At 47.1% G+C, this 19,844-nt stretch overlaps 1 protein-coding gene across 2 annotated transcripts in view; it reads right to left on the minus strand.

Moving 5' to 3' along the window:
- LOC144487816 (urokinase plasminogen activator surface receptor-like) overlaps positions 1-13,459 on the minus strand; it is a 43,387-nt gene extending 29,928 nt beyond the window's left edge. For both annotated transcript variants that reach the window (XM_078205889.1, XM_078205890.1), the window contains exon 1: positions 13,324-13,459. In XM_078205889.1, coding sequence (XP_078062015.1) covers positions 13,324-13,372 — 49 coding nt within the window. In that variant the 5' untranslated portion in view covers positions 13,373-13,459. The remainder of the gene's footprint in view (positions 1-13,323) is intronic.
- Positions 13,460-19,844: the final 6,385 nt, after the last annotated feature.

Raw genomic sequence — 19,844 nt, forward strand, 5'->3', positions numbered from 1 at the left:
GGAAATGGCCGAGTGAGGGAACCATGGTTCACAAAAGAGGTGGAATGTCTTGTGAAAAGGAAGAGGGAAGCTTATGTAGGGATGAGGAAACAAGGTTCAGATGGCTCGATTGAGGGTTACAAGTTAGCAAGGAATGAGCTGAAAAAGGGGCTTAGGAGAGCTAGGAGGGGACATAAGAAGTCCTTGGCGGGTCGGATCAAGGAAAACCCCAAGGCTTTTTACTCTTATGTGAGGAATAAAAGAATGACCAGGGTGAGGTTAGGGCCGGTCAAGGACAGTAGTGGGAACTTGTGTATGGAGTCAGTAGAGATAGGCGAGGTGATGAATGAATACTTTTCTTCAGTGTTCACCAAGGAGAGGGGCCATGTTTTTGAGGAAGAGAAGGTGTTACAGGCTAATAGGCTGGAGGAAATAGATGTTCGGAGGGAGGATGTCTTGGCAGTTTTGAATAAACTGAAGGTCGATAAGTCCCCTGGGCCTGATGAAATGTATCCTAGGATTCTGTGGGAGGCAAGGGATGAGATTGCAGAGCCTTTGGCGTTGATCTTTGGGTCCTCGCTGTCCACGGGGATGGTGCCAGAGGACTGGAGAATGGCGAATGTTGTTCCTCTGTTTAAGAAAGGGAATAGAAATGACCCTGGTAATTATAGACCGGTTAGTCTTACTTCGGTGGTTGGTAAATTGATGGAAAGGGTCCTTAGGGATGGGATTTACGACCATTTAGAAAGATGCGGATTAATCCGAGATAGTCAGCACGGATTCGTGAAGGGCAAGTCGTGCCTCACAAATTTGATAGAAGTTTTTGAGGAGGTAACTAAGTGTGTTGATGAAGGTAGGGCAGTTGATGTCATATACATGGATTTTAGTAAGGCGTTTGATAAGGTCCCCCATGGTCGGCTTATGATGAAAGTGAGGAGGTGTGGGATAGAGGGAAAGTTGGCCGATTGGATAGGTAACTGGCTGTCTGACCGAAGACAGAGGGTGGTGGTCGATGGAAAATTTTCGGATTGGAGGCAGGTTGCTAGCGGTGTGCCGCAGGGATCAGTGCTTGGTCCTCTGCTCGTTGTGATTTTTATTAATGACTTAGAGGAGGGGGCTGAAGGGTGGATCAGTAAATTTGCTGATGACACCAAGATTGGTGGAGTAGTGGATGAGGTGGAGGGCTGTTGTAGGCTGCAAAGAGACATTGATAGGATGCAAAGCTGGGCTGAAAAATGGCAAATGGAGTTTAACCCTGATAAATGTGAGGTGATTCATTTTGGTAGGACAAATTTAAATGTGGATTACAGGGTCAAAGGTAGGGTTCTGAAGACTGTGGAGGAACAGAGAGATCTTGGGGTCCATATCCACAGATCTCTAAAGGTTGCCAGTCAAGTGGATAGAGCTGTGAAGAAGGCCTATAGTGTGTTAGCTTTTATTAACAGGGGGTTGGAGTTTAAGAGCCGTGGGGTTATGCTGCAACTGTACAGGACCTTGGTGAGATCACATTTGGAATATTGTGTGCAGTTCTGGTCACCTCACTATAAGAAGGATGTGGAAGCGCTGGAAAGAGTGCAGAGGAGATTTACCAGGATGCTGCCTGGTTTGGAGGGTAGGTCATATGAGGAAAGGTTGAGGGAGCGAGGGCTGTTCTCTCTGGAGCGGAGGAGGCTGAGGGGAGACTTAATAGAGGTGTATAAAATGATGAAGGGGATAGATAGAGTGAACGTTCAAAGACTATTTCCTCGGGTGGATGGAGCTACTACAAGGGGGCATAACTATAGGGTTCGTGGTGGGAGATACAGGACGGATATCAGAGGTAGGTTCTTTACGCAGAGAGTGGTTGGGGTGTGGAATGGACTGCCTGCAGTGATAGTGGAGTCAGACACTTTAGGAACATTTAAGCGGTTATTGGATAGGCACATGGAGCACACCAGGATGATAGGGAGTGGGATAGCTTGATCTTGGTTTCAGATAAAGCTCTGCACAACATCGTGGGCCGAAGGGCCTGTTCTGTGCTGTACTGTTCTATGTTCTATATGAAGATTTTGAGAATTGTTTCGTGTGCATTAGGTGCTGACAAACAAGTCTGGAACATTTTTTTTAACCTCTTCTACCACTTTCAACACCAACTGGATGTATTCCTGGACATGGCATCACATGAAGGTCTTTGTCCAATTGCCCCACCCCTAAACTCCTCCCATTGGCCACTTAACTGACCAATCACAGTGCCACACCTCCTCCCCATGGCCAATCGGAAAACAAACACTATTTATTTCCTCCAATTGGATGTTCATTAACTATTGGTCAAATAGGACTTTTCTCTCCCAGATCTCCAACAAATGTCGATCAAATGAACAAAAAAGGTTGAAAGTTTTTATTTTGAAAGATCCCTGTGGTTTTTATCCAGGGTTTAGCTCCCAGCAGTGTCCTGGAGTGAAGGGTTGTGTGATGCAGAGGGTAGTGTCTCTACGTTTGAGCCTGAAACAGGGTGTAGGGGAAGATGTGCAACAAATAGTGGCACAGGACAAGGGAAGGCCATTCAGCCCCTTGAATCTGTTCCACTGTTCAGTGAGGTAATGCTGATCTGTGACCTAACTCCATATAGAAATCATAGAAATCATAGAAACCCTACAGTACAGAAAGAGGCCATTCGGCCCATCGAGTCTGCACCGACCACAATCCCACCCAGGCCCTAGCCCCATATCCCTACATATTTACCCACTAATCCCTCTAACCTACACATCTCAGGACACTAAGGGCAATTTAGAATGGCCAATCAACCTAACCCGCACATCTTTGGACTGTGGGAGGAAACCGGAGCACCCGGAGGAAACCCACGCAGACACGAGGAGAATGTGCAAACTCCACACAGACAGTGACCCAAGCCAGGAATCGAACCCAGGTCCCTGGAGCTGTGAAGCAGCCGTGCTAACCACTGTGCTACCGTGCCGCCCCAATTGATCCTTTAACATCATTGGCTCACAAAGATCCAATCAATCTGTGATTTCAAATTAACATTGAGCAAACATCATTTATTGTTTGTATATCAAAGTGTTTCTTAATTTCACTCCGAAAGATCTGCCTCTAATTTTTAAACTCTGGCCCCCAGTCCTCGACTCCCCAACCAGAAGGAATCGTTTCTCTCTATCTGCCCCTCAAAATTTCCCTTAGAGACTTGAAAACTGCATCCCTTAACATCCTAAATTTTGGGGAATGAAACTCCATTTTGTGTAATCTCTCCCAGTGATTTTACCCAAGGAATCCCGGTGTCATTCAGTTAAATATACACAGCACTCTCTCCAAGGTCAATATATCCTTCCTGAGGTGTGAGGCCCAGAACTGTTCACAGTGACTCCCGGTGTGATCTAAACTGGGCTTTGTATAACTGTAGTGGAGTGGAGGGAGGGGAGATTTGGGGGTTCAGGAATGGTTAGAATTAATGAGTGGGGTGTGAGCTTTAGGGATGAGAATTCAGAAAGATGTGGGGGTTCAGTGTGGGCAGGAGTGTCAGGAGTGCGGGCAGGAAAGTTGGAGGTTCAGGAGAGGAGGAGGAGAGTTGGAAGTTCAGAAGAGATTGAGGTTCAGGGGAGTTGGGGGTTCAGGAAAGTTGGGTGTTCAGTGGAGATGGGGTTTCAGGCAAATCTTTTTATTCATTTTGCAGCATTTTGGAGTTGTTGGCTAGGCCACCATTTATTACCCATCTCTAATTGCCCCCTTGAGAAGGTGTTGGTGAGCTGCCTTCTTGAACCACTGCAGCCCCTGAGGTGTAGGTACACCCACAGTTGCTGTTAGGGTGACCCAGCAACAGTGAAGGAACGGCTGATAAATTTCCAAGTCAGGATGGTGAGTGGCTACAACCCCTAGGTGGTGGTGTTCCCAGGTATCTGCTGCTCTTGTCCTATTAGATGGTGGTGGTCATGGATTTGGAAGCTTATGCCTAAGGAACTTGGTGAGTTCCTGCAGTGCATCTTGTAGATGGTGCACAGGGCTGCCACTGTGCATTGGTGGTGGAGGGAGTGAATGCTTGTGGAAGGGGTGCCAATCAAGGGGCTGCTTTGTCCTGGATGGTGTTGAGCTTCTTGAGTGTTGTTGGAACTGTGGTCATCCAGACAAGGATGAATGCACTCATCCACTCCTGACTTGTGCCCTATGGATAATGGACGGGCTTTGGGGGTCAGGAGGTGAGTTACTTGCTGCAGGATTCCTATACTTTGACCTGTTCTTATAAACACAGTATTTATATGGCTAGTCCAATTCAGTTGCTGGTCAAAGAATGTTGATAGTGGGGGATTTAACAATGGTAATACCATTGAATGCCAAGGGGCGATGGTCAGATCCTCTCTTGTTGGAGATGGTCATTTCCTGGCACTTGTTTGGTGCGAATGTTACTTGCCACTTGTCAGCACAAGCCTGGACATTGTCCAGGTCTTGCTGCATTTGGACATGAACTGCTTTAGTATCTGAGGAGTCGTGAATGGTGCTGAACATTGTGCAATCATCTGCAAACATCACCACTTCTGACCTTATGCTGGAAGGAAGGTAATTGATGAAGCAGCTGAAGATGGTCGGGCCTGGGACACTACCCTGAGGATCTCCTGCTGTGATGTCCCGGAGCTGAGATGATTGACCTCCAACCACCACGACCGTCTTCCTTTGTGCCAGGTATGACTCCAATCGGTGGAGTGTTGTCCCCCTGATTTCCATTGACTCCAGTTTTGTGTGGGCTCCTTGATGCCATACTCGGTCAAATGCTGCCTCAATGTCAAGGGCAGTCACTCTCACCTCACCTCTGGCGTTCAGCTCTTTTGTCTATGTTTGAACCAAGTCTGTAATGAAGTCAGGAGCCGAATGACCTTGGCGGAACCCAAACTGAGCATCCATTAGCAAGTTATTGCTGAGTAAGTGCCACTTTATAGCGCTGTTGATGAACCCTTCCATTACTTTACTGATGATCGAGAGTAGACTGATTGCATGGTAATTGTCCAGGTTGGTCCTTTTTCTTGTGTACAGGGCATACCTGGGCAATTTTCCACTTTGCCCATTAGATGCCAGTGTTACAGCTTTACTGAAACAACTTGGCTCGGGGCACAGCAAGTTCTGGAATGCAAGTCTTCAGTATATTTCCGGAAAATTGTTAGGGTCCATAGTCCTGGCAGTATCCAGTTGTTTTTTTAATATTCTTTATTAGTCACAAGTAGGCTTACATTAACACTGCAATGAAGTTACTGTGAAAATCCCCTAGTCGCCACACTCCGACTAGGCACACTGAGAGGCAGTTTAGCATGGTAAATGCACCTAACCAGTATGTCTTTCGGACTGGGGGAGGAAACCAGAGCACCTGGAGGAAACCCACCAGACATGGGGAGAATGTGTAGACTCCGTGTCTGCGTGGGTTTCTTGATATTACATGGAGTGAATTGAATTGGCTGAAGGCTGACATCCGTAATGCTGGGAACGGAGGCCGAGATGGATCATCCACTTGGCACTTCTGGCTGAAGGTTTTTGCAAATGCTTCAGACTTATCTTTTGCACTGATTGGCAGCATCTATCAACTCTTTCCACTGAGAATGCACCAGCATTAAAGGACAGAGTTCCAAAACATTTCCCACAACCTTTAATGAGAAGCTCTTGCAATTTTCCATCTGTGAAAATTGAACCATGAAATTGTATTCAATTACAGACTGGGAGGACCGTGCAGCCTGGTTTCTGCCTTGTCCTCCTGAAGACAGTTTGTTCATGCAACACCCACCATTAAAGGCAATCTTCCCCATGTTGGTGTCCTTCACCAGTAATGCATATTTGACAGAAATACCACCCATCGTGGTGCTGTCGCTCTACCCAGGCCTCCTCTCACCTTTTTTCATCTGACTCGAGTGTGGGCACTATGCTCATTTGTACTTCGTTTTCTAAGCTGTTTCGCACCATTGAAAATGCTGTGTAATCAGCGATAAGAACAATTCTCTGTCTGAACAGATCCCAATGATGCTGCAGTTACTGGTTATTTCCACTAGAGGCACTGCTGCTCTCCTGTATCCTGAACCATGATTAGAATCAGCCATTGAGCAGGCTAAGAGTCCATTCAGCCCCTCATACCTATTCCAGTCCAATCATACAACTTTGTTGTGTGGTAATTTTGAATTCACGTCATTGTTTTAAAATCTGTCCATGGTCTTACCCCTTCCCGATCTCTGTAACCTCCTTGAGCTTCGATGACACTCCCTGTCTCTGTAACCTCCTCCAGCCCCTTAAACCCTCCATATCTCTGTAACCTCCTCCAGCCCCTTAAACCCTCCCTATCTCTGTAACCTCCTCCAGCCCCTACAACCCCCCCTATCTCTGTAACCTCCTCCAGCCCCATAACCTTCCCTATCTCTGTAACCTCCTCCAGCCGCTAAAACCCTCCCTATCTCTGTAACTTCCTCCGGCCCCTACATCCTTCTCTATCTCTGTAACCTCCTCCAGCCTCTACGTATGTACATCAACAGGTACATACATAAAGTCGGACACTTTAGGGACTTTCAAGCAGTTATTGGATAGGCACATGGAGCACACCAGAATGATAGGGAGTGGGATAGCTTGATCTTGGTTTCGGACAAAGCTCGGCACAACATCGAGGGCCAAAGGGCCTGTACTGTGCTGTACTGTTCTATGTTCTATACATACATTGACCAAACTAAGCATAAGTAGATTTGAGCTTTAATTCTTTGTGAGTAGATATAGCGAAAACCAATAAAACTGTGATATAAATTAAAGCATCACTAGTGATTTGCCTGTGGTTGCGGTACAGTTTACCCAACAGTTCAGGTGTCCCTGGATGGTCCCAATTGGAAGTGATTTTAAGTTACTCTGGGTTGGACCACCAAACTCTCGGACAAGGACAATTATAGTAGGAAGGGAATTTAGTTACTGCAGGACTGGACCCCTTTCAGACTACAGAGAAGTACATCCTAATCACCCAGCCTGAGCCTGAATTAAGCGGGCATTAGCCCAAGATTGAAGAGGTGACAAAGTAAATTAATGAGGGAAGGGCTACGAATGTAGTTTATATGGACTTAAGTAAGGCTTTTGACAAGATCCCAAAAGGCAGACTGGTACAAAGACTAAAATCACGTGGGATTTGGGGTGGGTTAGCGAGATGGATACAGAACTGGCTTGGTCATAAAAGACAGAGAGTAGGGGTGGAAGGTTGTTTTGCAGAATGGAGATCTGTAGCTAGTGGTGTTCTGCAGGGATCTGTGCTGGGGCCTCTGTTGTTTGTAGTATAGAATCATAGAATCATAGAAACCCTACAGTGCAGAAAGAGGCCATTCGGCCCATCGAGTCTGCACCGACCACAATCGGTGTCTTTTGTTATTGCAATGGAGAGGGATAGGGCCGTACGGCAGGGCAAGGTTTACAATTGGGGGAGAGGTAATTATGATGCGATTAGGCAAGAATTAGGGGGCATAGGTTTGGAACAGAAACTGTCAGAGAAAGGAACTAATGAAAAGTGGAACTTTTTCAAGGAACAAATACTGGATGTCCTTGATAGGTATGTCGCTGTCAGGCAGGGAGGAAATGGCCGAGTGAGGGAACCATGGTTCACGAAAGAGGTAGAATGTCTTTTGAAAAGGAAGAGGGAAGCTTATGTAGGGATGAGGAAACAAGGTTCAGATGGCTCGATTGAGGGTTACAAGTTAGCAAGGAATGAGCTGAAAAAGGGGCTTAGGAGAGCTAGGAGGGGACACGAGAATTCCTTGGTGGGTCGGATCAAGGAACACCCCGAGGCTTTTTACTCTTATGTGAGGAATAAAAGAATGACCAGGGTGAGGTTAGGGCTGGTCAAGGACAGTAGAGGGAACTTGTGTATGGAGTCAGTAGAGATAGGCGAGGTGATGAATGAATACTTTTCTTCAGTGTTCACCAAGGAGAGGGGCCATGTTTTTGAGGAAGAGAAGGTGTTACAGGCTAATAGGCTGGAGGAAATAGATGTTCGGAGGGAGGATGTCCTGGCAGTTTTGAATAAACTGAAGGTCGATAAGTCCCCTGGGCCTGATGAAATGTATCCTAGGATTCTTTGGGAGGCAAGGGAAGAGATTGCAGAGCCTTTGGCTTTGATCTTTGGGTCCTCGCTGTCCACGGGGTGGTGCCAGAAGACTGGAGAATGGCGAATGTTGTTCCTCTGTTTAAGAAAGGGAATAGAAATGACCCTGGTAATTATAGACCGGTTAGTCTTACTTCGGTGGTTGGTAAATTGATGGAAAAGGTCCTTAGAGATAGGATTTACGACCATTTAGAAAGATGCGGATTAATCCGGGATAGTCAGCACGGATTCGTGAAGGGCAAGTCGTGCCTCACAAATTTGATAGAATTTTTTGAGGAGGTAACTAAGTGTGTTGATGAAGGTAGGGCAGTTGATGTCATATACATGGATTTTAGTAAGGCGTTTGATAAGGTCCCCCTTGGTCGGCTTATGATGAAAGTGAGGAGGTGTGGGATAGAGGGAAAGTTGGCCGATTGGATAGGTAACTGGCTGTCTGATCGAAGACAGAGGGTGGTGGTGGATGGAAAATTTTTGGATTGGAGGCAGGTTGCTAGCGGTGTGCCGCAGGGATCAGTGCTTGGTCCTCTGCTCTTTGTGATTTTTATTAATGACTTAGAGGAGGGGGCTGAAGGGTGGATCAGTAAATTTGCTGATGACACCAAGATTGGTGGAGTAGTGGATGAGGTGGAGGGCTGTTGTAGGCTGCAAAGAGACATTGATAGGATGCAAAGCTGGGCTGAAAAATGGCAAATGGTGTTTAACCCTGATAAATCTGAGGTGATTCATTTTGGTAGGGCTAATTTAAATGTGGATTACAGGGTCAAAGGTAGGGTTCTGAAGACTGTGGAGGAACAGAGAGATCTTGAGGTTCATATCCACAGATCTATAAAGGTTGCCACTCAAGTGGATAGAGCTGTGAAGAAGGCCTATAGTGTGTTAGCTTTTATTAACAGGGGGTTGGAGTTTAAGAGCCGTGGGGTTATGCTGCAACTGTACAGGACCTTGGTGAGACCACATTTGGAATATTGTGTGCAGTTCTGGTCACCTCACTATAAGAAGGATGTGGAAGCGCTGGAAAGAGTGCAGAGATTTACCAGGATGCTGCCTGGTTTGGAGGGTAGGTCTTATGAGGAAAGGTTGAGGGAGCTAGGGCTGTTCTCTCTGGAGCGGAGGAGGCTGAGGGGAGACTTAATAGAGGTTTATAAAATGATGAAGGGGATAGATAGAGTGAAAGTTCAAAGACTATTTCCTCGGGTGGATGGAGCTATTACAAGGGGGCATAACTATAGGGTTCATGGTGGGAGATATAGGAAGGATATCAGAGGTAGGTTCTTTATGCAGAGAGTGGTTGGGGTGTGGAATGGACTGCCTGCAGTGATAGTGGAGTCAGACACTTTAGGAACATTTAAGCGGTTATTGGATAGGCACATGGAGCACACCAGGATGATAGGGAGTGGGATAGCTTGATCTTGGTTTCAGATAAAGCTCGGCACAACATCGTGGGCCGAAGGGCCTGTTCTGTGCTGTACTGTTCTATGTTCTAAGTCTGCTGAGAACTTCCTCCAAGTTCTGCAGATGTTCCGCCCTTGTTTTACCTGGTTGTGGGAAAACCACCGGAGTCAGACTTGGATGTTTCAACAATACAGTTTTATTTAACGAAGCTTCATGGCGAAAAGGCACTGGCACTCCGCAGTACATTAGGCAGCTACCTTCTCTCAATGATACAATAGGAGTGGTTCGTTTTTGTACTTTTCAGACAATGGATAGTCCGTATATTAGCCATTTAACACATCATTACAGTCGAGTCGGATCGATAGTTAACACATCGTTACAGCCAGACATAGGCTTTTAACATCGCATTGTTTCATAGAATGGGTACATTTTCCCTATCAATGACTTAGTTTCGGTCTATTCATACAGTAATTGGTTTTCCTGCATTTATGTATTCCCGTTCCCATCTGTGGCTAATCTCTTTATCAGACCCTATTGTCCTTAGCTTAAAGTGCCTAAAGCCCTGGCTGGCTTCCTGCAGTATCTGATTCCTGCATGTTTAACTTTAAATAACTGTCTGTCCTTCATGTTTTAATGTCAAGTAGCTGTCTGCACTAAAAGTCAGTGCCTGTTTAATGTCTCTTTCCCAGGTGACTTTTTATGTGCCAGGCAGCCATTTTGTGTGTTATGTCCCCATCTTTATGTTTTTCCCCATTTCAACCCGTAATGAGGACATCATCTAGGTAAATTGCAACCTGTGGTAACCCTTGTAGGATGCTCTCCATGGTCCTTTGGAACAAGCTGACGATACCCCGAAAGATAATCTTTTATACTGGAAGAGGCCTTTCAGCGTATTTATTGTGGTGAATTTTTGCGAATCCTCGTCCAGCCGTAGTTGCAGGTGTACATGGCTCATGTCCAGTTTTGTGAATAGGAGTCCTCCTGCCAACTTTGCGTATAGGTCCTCGATCCTGGGGATTGGGTGTTTGTCTAGCTGAGTAACGATTTATCGTCTATTTGTAATCACCACAAAGGCGCACCGAGCCGTCCGGCTTTAAGGTAGGAACCACAGGTGCTGCCCATTCCGCGAACTAGACCAGTTTTATTATTCCTTTGTGCTGCAATCTTTTGATCTCCGCATCGATCTTTTCCCTTAATGTAAACGGTACCGGTCGGGCTTTGCAAAACTTTGGGACAGCCTCTGGGTCGACATGCAATTTTGCCTTTACTCCTTTGATTGTTCCCAGGCCTTCCCGAAAAACTCCGGATATTTGTTCAGGGCCTCACTCAGGCGACCATTTCCCAACTGGAAGATCTTTGTCCAATCTAGCTGGACCTCTTTTAGCCAATTTCGCCCTAGTAGGCTCGGTCCCGAACCTTCCACTACCATTAATGGGAGCCTAACTAATTGTTTCCCATAAGCAACTGGCACAGGGGTTGTACCCATCACTTTCAGTGATTCCCGCGTATAGGCCCTCAGCCTTGCCAAAGTTTTGGTCAGGGCTAAGGGTTGGAGTCCAGTGCGTATCTTGTTAAACACGGTCTCCTCTATGACTGATATGGCTGCACCTGTGTGGGCCTCCATTAAAATTGAGCGTCCATTCAGTCTCACTGACAATTTGATGGGTTCTGATTTTGTCATCGCTACGCACAGTAGCTATTCCTCATCAGAGATAGAGGGAACTTCCAAGTTGTGCATCCTCCTGTCCCTCGGCCTATGTGTTCTTTTTGGCCATGTTGCTTTTGGAGACTTGTTTTTTCTCTGTGCCTCTTGACACTAGCAACCATAGCAATGTCATGTCGGGCGGAGCTCTACAGGAACTGCTCTGGGTTAACCTGACCTTGTCTAGGTGCGGTTCTATAGGCGGACTTAGGCACCCACGTATCCGAATCCTTCCAGAGGACCGCTATGTAGTGGCCTGCCCCATAGTGGTAATCCCCAAACCCAGTCTCCCTCGTGATGGCCTCTACCTCCATCGGGATACCTTAGAGCTCATGCGTTCCTCTTGCCGCTTTTTCTAACGACAAGGTCAGCTGTAATGCCTGTTTACGGTCCAGCTGGGCCTCCGCCAACAGGTGTTTCTGCATAGTCATATCGTTAATTCCGCACACCAATTGGTCTCGGAGCATTTCATTTAGTGTCCTCCCAAATTCACAAGCCTCTGCCAGACGTCTTAGTCTTGTTAGGAAACTGGTGATCGACTCCCCCGCTTCTCTAAATGTGGAGTAAAAATGGTACCTCCGCAGGATCAGGGTTGGTTTAGGCATAATATTCTTGAACTAAGTTTGACTTGGAAAGATTTTGTGTCCGGTGCCTCTGGGAAAGTTAAACTGTGCATAAGTACAAAAGCTGCTGGTCCACACACAGTCAGCAGGATAGCCCTTTGCTTCTCATCTGAGGCTGTGTCGTTTGCCCTGAAGAAATACTTCAGCCTTTCCACATATTGGGCCCAATCCTCCACTGCGGGGTCAGAAGAGTCCAACTTCCCAAACAGCAGCATGTTTTCTCAACAATGGCTTACCCTCAATATGTGCGGTGATTCAGCAAGTTCCTTCAAGTCACTCCTTTTTCATTGTCGCCACTGTAATAACTCCACAGAGGCAAAAGTCCCGTTACCAAGTTACTTTATTTACACCACACATCTGTACACAGCCAGCTCTCCAGTTGCTCCCTGCTGAATGAAGTCTGGGAGTCTGACACACCTGCTTTAAATAGGGACCATGAGACTCCCTGATTTAACCATCAATTAGGACTCATCAGGTAGCTCTTTCGGCACCAATCAAGTAAACGAACTCAAATTAACTTAGGGACAAAGTAAAAGGGGCGGCTCCCCAAAAGGAAGGGGGGAACAGCCCGAACCAAAAACAAAGTCGAAAGGAAACTTAAAACATCAAATTAAAATATGATTATCGGGTTTTATAATGCCCCCCAGCCCCTGCGGTGCCCAGCGGGTGCGGAAGGCGACAACTGCGCCCGTGGACACCGCATGCTCCCTCTCTACGGACACCTGGCCGTGAATATAGCCACGGTAGAGGGGCAGACAGTCAGGATGGACTCATCGGGTATCTGTTTTGATACCAACCAAATAAACAAACTCAAATTAACTTAGGGACAAATTAAAAGGGGCAGCTCCCCAAAAGGAAGGGGAAACAGCCCGAACCAAAAACAAAGTCGAAAGGAAACTTAAAACGTCAAACCAAAACGTGAATATCAGGGTCGATAATACACCCCAGCCCCTGCGGTGCCCAGCGGTCGCGGAAGGCGTCAACTGCACCCGTGGACACCGCATGCTCCCTCTCCAGGGACACCTGGCCGCGAATGTAGCCACGGTAGAGGGGCAGACAGTCAGGATGGACTCATCAGGTAGTTCTAGCAAGCCAACCTCATTAGTCTGGCTGAAGTCATCACAGTCAGCAGGTACATGCGAACATCACCACCTGGAGCTTCCCCTCCAATCCACCTGACTTGGAACTATACAAACTGTTCCTTCATTGCCACTGGCTCAGAATTCTGGAATCTCCTTCCTGGCAGGACTCTGGGTGCACTTACACCACATAGACTACAACAATTGAATAGAAATGCTCACTGCCACCTTCTCAAGATCTATTAGGGTTGGGTAACAAATGCCAGGCTTACCAACAACAGCCATTTCCAATGAATAAGTTGCAAAAGCTCCAACATATCATTCGTATAATAAGCATTGCTTTAAAACACTCTCCATATGGGAACAGAATATCATTCACATATATAATTGTGCCACTTTATTTCATGAAAATAATTAACATGGAAGTGATCACTAAGTGAACTATTGAATAAAAAGTCTCACCTCCAGTCACTAGAGCACCAATGATGAAAATTCCAGAGAACAACTTCATCTTGCTTTGATCTTTGATGTTCCTCGTGCAGTCCAGTGACACAAACCTCTCTCCTCAGTGCTCTGTGGATGGTGTCTATCAGTCGGCAAATATATCCATGAGGGGGTGTAACCAGAAACAGAATTTCCAGCTTCCTTGTGGCTTTGCCAAGCTGGTTTCACTTTCAATTAATGAGAATAACAAGGTGTTGTACTGCCTACCTCCGTTTGCCAGAATCTAGGCTGTCTGTTGTACAGCACTATTGCTGATCCTGTCTTAAGATGGTGTGATGAGGACTGTTGGGGTGAAAAGGCCCAGAGTGATCATTGCTTACAAGACATCATGTGAGGGAGTGTTGCTCGGGCTGCAGTAGAGTGTGACAGTTGGTGTCTCAGTGAGGGAGTGCTGCTCGGGCTGCAGTAGAGAGTGACAGTTGGTGTCTCAGTGAGGGAGTGTTGCTCGGGCTGCAGTAGAGAGTGACAGTTGGTGTCTCAGTGAGGGAGTGTTGCTCGGGCTGCAGTAGAGAGTGACAGTTGGTGTCTCAGTGAGGGAGTGCTGCTCGGGCTGCAGTGGAGAGTGACAGTTGGGGAAGTTTTTTTTTTTGTTTTTTGTTTTCTTTTTTTCTTGCTGGTAATGGCTTCAGGGATGGCAGTTCAGGCAGTATGCTGCATCTCCTGTGGGATGTATGTGGTGAGGAAATCCAGTAGTGTTTCAGGAGATTTTAGTTGTAAGAAGTGCATTAGATTGCAGCTTCTGGAGGAGCGTGTAAAGGAGCTGGAGGGGGAGGTAGAGGAACTCCGCATAATTCGGGAGGCGGAGGTGGAAGTTGATAGGAGTTATAGAGAAATAGTAACTCCTAGAAATGAGGCTTGGGTCAATGCCAGGAGGAGGGGTAAGAAGCAATCGGGAAGACAATCCCCTGGGGCGGTTCCCCTCCATAATAGGTTTTCGGTGCTGGAGGCTACAGTTGAGGAGGAATCAACTGAGCATAGAGAGCAGATCTCTGGGGGTGAGCCGAGTGAGAAAGCTCAGGTGGTTAGGGGCTGTAAAAGACTGGGCCTTGTGATTGGGGACTCCACAATTAAGGGGACAGATAGGAGGGTCGGAACTAAAGGTAGGGACTCAGGGTTGGTGTGTTGCCTACCAGGGGCTGGGGTCCGGGATGTGTCTGACAGGGTATTCAGGACTCTTAGGGGGGAGGGAGATAAACCACAAGTTATTGTACATGTGGGGACACACGACATAGGGAGGATAGGGGAAGGGGATATTAGGCAGGGATTTATGGAGTTGGGGTGGAAACTAAAGGCCAAGACTGACAGAGTGGTTATCTCTGGACTCTTGCCTGTACCACGGGATAGTTTAGAGAGGAATAGGGAGAGGGAAGGTTTGAATTCATGGCTGAAGGGATGGTGCAGGAGGGAGGGGTTCAGGTACTTAAGCAATTGGGGCTCGTACTGGGGAAGGTGTGACCTCTATGAGAAGGATGGTCTACACCTTAATCAGAAGGGGACCAATATCCTGGGGGGTAAATTTGCTAAGGCCATGCAGGGAGGTTTAAACTGATTCGGGGGGGGGGAGGGATCCTGAGTAGTGGGGCTGAAAGTGAGGGATGCATGGATGGGGACTGCAATGCACGGCATTGCAGAGGTGGGGTGGAGCAGGGTTTGAAATGTGTATACTTCAATGCCAGGAGTATTCGCAATAAAGTGGGTGAACTTGCAGCGTGGATCAGTACCTGGGACTTCGATGTTGTGGCTATTTCAGAGACATGGATAGAGCAGGGGCAGGAATGGATGCTGCAGGTCCCGGGGTTCAAATGTTTTAGTCGAAGTAGGGAAGGAGGTAGAAGAGGGGGAGGGGTAGCATTATTGGTCAGAGATTGTATCACAGTGTCAGAGAGGAGGTTTGATGAGGACTTATCTGTTGAGGTAGTATGGGCGGAGATTAGAAATAGGAGAGGAGAGGTCACCCTGTTGGGAGTCTTTTATAGACCTCCTAAAAGTTCTAGAGAGGTTGAGGAAAGGATTGCGGAGTCAATCCTGCTTAGGAGTGAAAGTAATAGGGCAATTGTTATGGGGGATTTTAACTTGACTAATATTGACTGGAATTGTTATAGCTCTAGCTCGTTAGAGGGGTCAGTTTTTGTTCAAAGCGTCCAGGAAGGTTTTTTGACTCAGTATGTAGACAGGCCAACTAGAGGTGAGGCTATATTGGATCTGGTGCTGGGAAATGAGCCAGACCAGGTGCTAGACTTGGAAGTTGGTGTGCATTTTGGTGATAGTGACCACAATTCGGTTACGTTCACCTTAGTGATGGAAAGGGATAGGCATGAACCTCGGGCCAGTGGTTTTAGCTGGGGGAAGGGTAATTATGAGGCTATTAGGAGAGAATTAGGAAACATAGGTTGGACTAGGAGATTACAGGGACTGGGAACGTCCGACATGTGGAGTTTTTTCAAGGAGCAGCTACTGCGAGTCTGTGATAGGTATGTCCCTGTCAGGCAAGGAGGAATTGGTAGGGCTAGGGAACCGTGGTGCACCAAAAAAGTTTCTTTGTTGGTTAAAAAGAAAAAGGAGGCTTATGTTCGGATGAGACGTGAGCACTCGGGTAGTGCACTAGAAAGCTTTAGATTGGCTAAGAGGGAGTTGAAGAGCGAGCTTAGAAGGGCTAAAAGGGGACATGAGAAGACTTTGGCGGATAGGGTTAAAGAGAATCCTAAGGCGTTCTATAGGTATGTCAAGAACAGAAGGTTGGTTAGGGCAAGTTTAGGGCCAGTTATAGATGGCAGAGGGAAGTTATGTGTGGAACCGGAGGAGATTGGTGAAGCATTGAACCAATATTTCTCTTCGGTGTTCACGCAAGGGGACATGAATATAGCTGAGGAGGACACTGGGTTGCAAGGGAGTAGAATAGACAGTATTACAGTTGATAAGGAGGATGTGCAGGATATTCTGGAGGGTCTGAAAATAGATAAATCCCCTGGTCCGGATGGGATTTATCCAAGGATTCTCTGGGAGGCAAGAGAAGTGATTGCAGAGCCTCTGGCTCTGATCTTCAGGTCGTCGTTGGCCTCTGGTATAGTACCAGAAGATTGGAGGTTAGCGAATGTTGTCCCATTGTTTAAGAAGGGGAACAGAGACTTCCCCGGGAATTATAGACCGGTGAGTCTCACTTCTGTTGTCGGCAAGATGTTGGAAAAAATTATAAGGGATAGGATTTATAGTTATTTGGAGAGTAATGAATTGATAGGTGATAGTCAGCATGGTTTTGTGGCAGGTAGGTCGTGCCTTACTAACCTTATTGAGTTTTTTGAGAAAGTGACCAAGGAGGTGGATGGGGGCAAGGCAGTGGACGTGGTATATATGGATTTTAGTAAGGCGTTTGATAAGGTTCACCATGGTAGGCTTCTGCAGAAAATGCAGATGTATGGGATTGGGGGTGATCTAGGAAATTGGATCAGGAATTGGCTAGCGGATAGGAAACAGAGGGTGGTGGTTGATAGTAAATATTCATCATGGAGTGCGGTTACAAGTGGTGTACCTCAGGGATCTGTTTTGGGGCCACTGCTGTTTGTAATATTTATTAATGATCTGGATGAGGGTATAGTTGGGTGGATTAGCAAATTTGCTGATGACACCAAAGTCGGTGGTGTGGTAGACAGTGAGGAAGGGTGTCGTAGTTTGCAGGAAGACTTAGACAGGTTGCAAAGTTGGGCCGAGAGGTGGCGGATGGAGTTTAATGCGGAGAAGTGTGAGGTAATTCACTTTGGTAGGAATAACAGATGTGTTGAGTATAGGGCTAACGGGAGGACTTTGAATAGTGTGGAGGAGCAGAGGGATCTAGGTGTATGTGTGCATAGATCCCTGAAAGTTGGGAATCAAGTAGATAAGGTTGTTAAGAAGGCATATGGTGTCTTGGCGTTTATTGGTAGGGGGATTGAATTTAGGAGTCGTAGCGTTATGTTGCAACTGTACACAACTCTGGTGCGGCCGCACTTGGAGTACTGTGTGCAGTTCTGGTCCCCACATTACAGGAAGGATGTGGAGGCTTTGGAGAGGGTGCAGAGGAGGTTTACCAGGATGTTGCCTGGTATGGAGGGGAGATCCTATGAGGAGAGGCTGAGGGATTTGGGATTGTTTTCGCTGGAAAGGCGGCGGCTAAGAGGGGATCTTATTGAAACATATAAGATGATTAGAGGTTTAGATAGGGTGGATAGTGATAGCCTTTTTCCTCTGATGGAGAAATCCAGCACGAGGGGGCATGGCTTTAAATTGAGGGGGGGTAGTTATAGAACCGATGTCAGGGGTAGGTTCTTTACCCAGAGGGTGGTGAGGGATTGGAATGCCCTGCCAGCATCAGTAGTAAATGCGCCTAGTTTGGGGGCGTTTAAGAGATCCGTAGATAGGTTCATGGACGAAAAGAAATTGGTTTAGGTTGGAGGGTCACAGTTTTTTTTTTTTTTTTTTTAACTGGTCGGTGCAACATCGTGGGCCGAAGGGCCTGTTCTGCGCTGTAATGTTCTATGTTCTATGTTCTATCAGTTACATTAAAAGCTACAAAAAAAAACAGGGCAGAATGATTGTTTTGGTATTTATGATCCAACCTTTTTTTCCTTTCACGGGATGTGGATGTCCCTGGATGGACCAGCACTTGTTGCCCATCCCTAATTATCCTTGAACTGAGCGGCTTGCTAGCCCACTGCAGTGGGAGTCACATGTAGGCAACTCCAAGCAAGTTTGGCAGATTTCTTTCCCTTAAGGGCATCAGTGAACTGGATGGGTTTTTTACAACTGTGCTAACACCCACAAGGTCCATGGGGAATCACTGACTGATCTCCCTGTGGGGCTCAGTGAGTATCAGTGTCCCTGGTAACAGGCAGTGGCCTGCCCAGCTGGAACTCATTACCTAAGCCTTTTATAAGGCAGGCCCAGGACTGGGCCTGCTGAACAGTAGTCCAGGCAGGGACTAGTGTGTGTACACCATGGAAATGCTTTTACTTTGCAATAAACTTTGTTCCTTTCCAGTCGGGCTTCCTGAGTCATTACAATGACAATCAATGCCAGTTTCATGGATCACCATTACAGAGACTGACTTTTAATTGAATTTAAATGCCACCAGCTGCTGTGGTAGGATTTGAACACATGTCACCTGAGCATTAGCCTGGGGTTATCGATTAGTAACCCAGCACTAATTACAGAATCACTGTGGCACCATTCCCCCCTGCCCCCCCAAAAAATTATAAAGTCGACACAAGAGATTTACCGGAATGGATACAGAATTGAGGAAATACAATAATCTGGAGAGTCTGGAGAAGTGGAGCTCTGTTCCCTGATGGTAGAGGAGGTGAAGAACAGATTTAATCGGGACATTCAAAATGTTGAACAGTTTTTATAAGGGAAAAACTGATTCCAGTGTGTCAAAGATCAGTAACTAGATGGCAGAGATTTACCATGGTTAAGAACAACCAGAGGTTGCAGAAGGAAACGCTTTTTCAGAAAATCAGGAACAACGATAGCTCTTCTGAAATTTACATTACCCATCAATGGTGGATTCAATCTAATTCCAGCAGTCTGATCCAGCCAGACTCAATATTTCCAGTGAGGGTCAGTGAGTGAGGGTCAGTGAGAGTCAGTGAGTGAGGGTCAGTGAGTGAGGGTCAATGAGGGACAGTGAGAGTCAGTGAATGAGGGTCAGTGAGTGAGGGTCGTGAGTGAGGGTCAGTGAGTGAGGGTCAGTGAGTGAGAGTCAGTGAGTGAGGGTCAGTGAGTGAGGGTCAGTGAGGGAGTGTCAATGAGGGACAGTGAGAGTCAGTGAGTGAGGGTCAGTGAGTGAGTGTCAGTGAGTGAGAGTCAGTGAGTGAGGGTCGTGAGTGAGGGTCAGTGAGTGAGGGTCAGTGAGTGAGAGTCAGTGAGTGAGGGTCAGTGAGTGAGGGTCAGTGAGGGAGGGTCAATGAGGGACAGTGAGAGTCAGTGAGTGAGGGTCAGTGAGTGAGGGTCAGTGAGTGAGGGTCAGTGAGGCTCAGTGAGTGAGGGTCAGTGAGTGAGGGACAGTGAGTGAGGGTCAGTGAGTGAGGGTCAGTGAGTGAGTGTCAGGGAGTGAGTGTCAGTGAGTGAGTGTCAGTGAGTGAGGGTCAGTGAGTGAGGGTTAGTGAGTGAGAGTCAGTGAGTGAGGGTCAGTGAGTGAGGGTCAGTGAGTGACTGTCAGTGAGTGAGGGTCAATGAGTGAGGGTCAGTGAGTGAGGGTCAGTGAGTGAGAGTCAGTGAGTGAGGGTCAGTGAGTGGGGGTCAGTGAGTGAGGGTCAGTGAGTGAGGGTCAGGGAGTGAGGGTCAGTGTGTGAGGGTCAGTGAGTGAGGGTCAGTGAGTGAGGGTCAGTGAGTGAGGGTTAGTGCGGGTCAGTGAGTGAGGGTCAGTGAGGGTCAGTGAGTGAGGGTCAGTGAGTGAGGGTCAGTGAGTGCGGGTAAGTGCGGGTCAGTGAGTCAGGGTCAGTGAGTGA

Source organism: Mustelus asterias, unplaced genomic scaffold (genome assembly GCF_964213995.1).
Source record: "Mustelus asterias unplaced genomic scaffold, sMusAst1.hap1.1 HAP1_SCAFFOLD_1055, whole genome shotgun sequence".
In the NCBI taxonomy this organism is placed as follows: domain Eukaryota; kingdom Metazoa; phylum Chordata; class Chondrichthyes; order Carcharhiniformes; family Triakidae; genus Mustelus; species Mustelus asterias.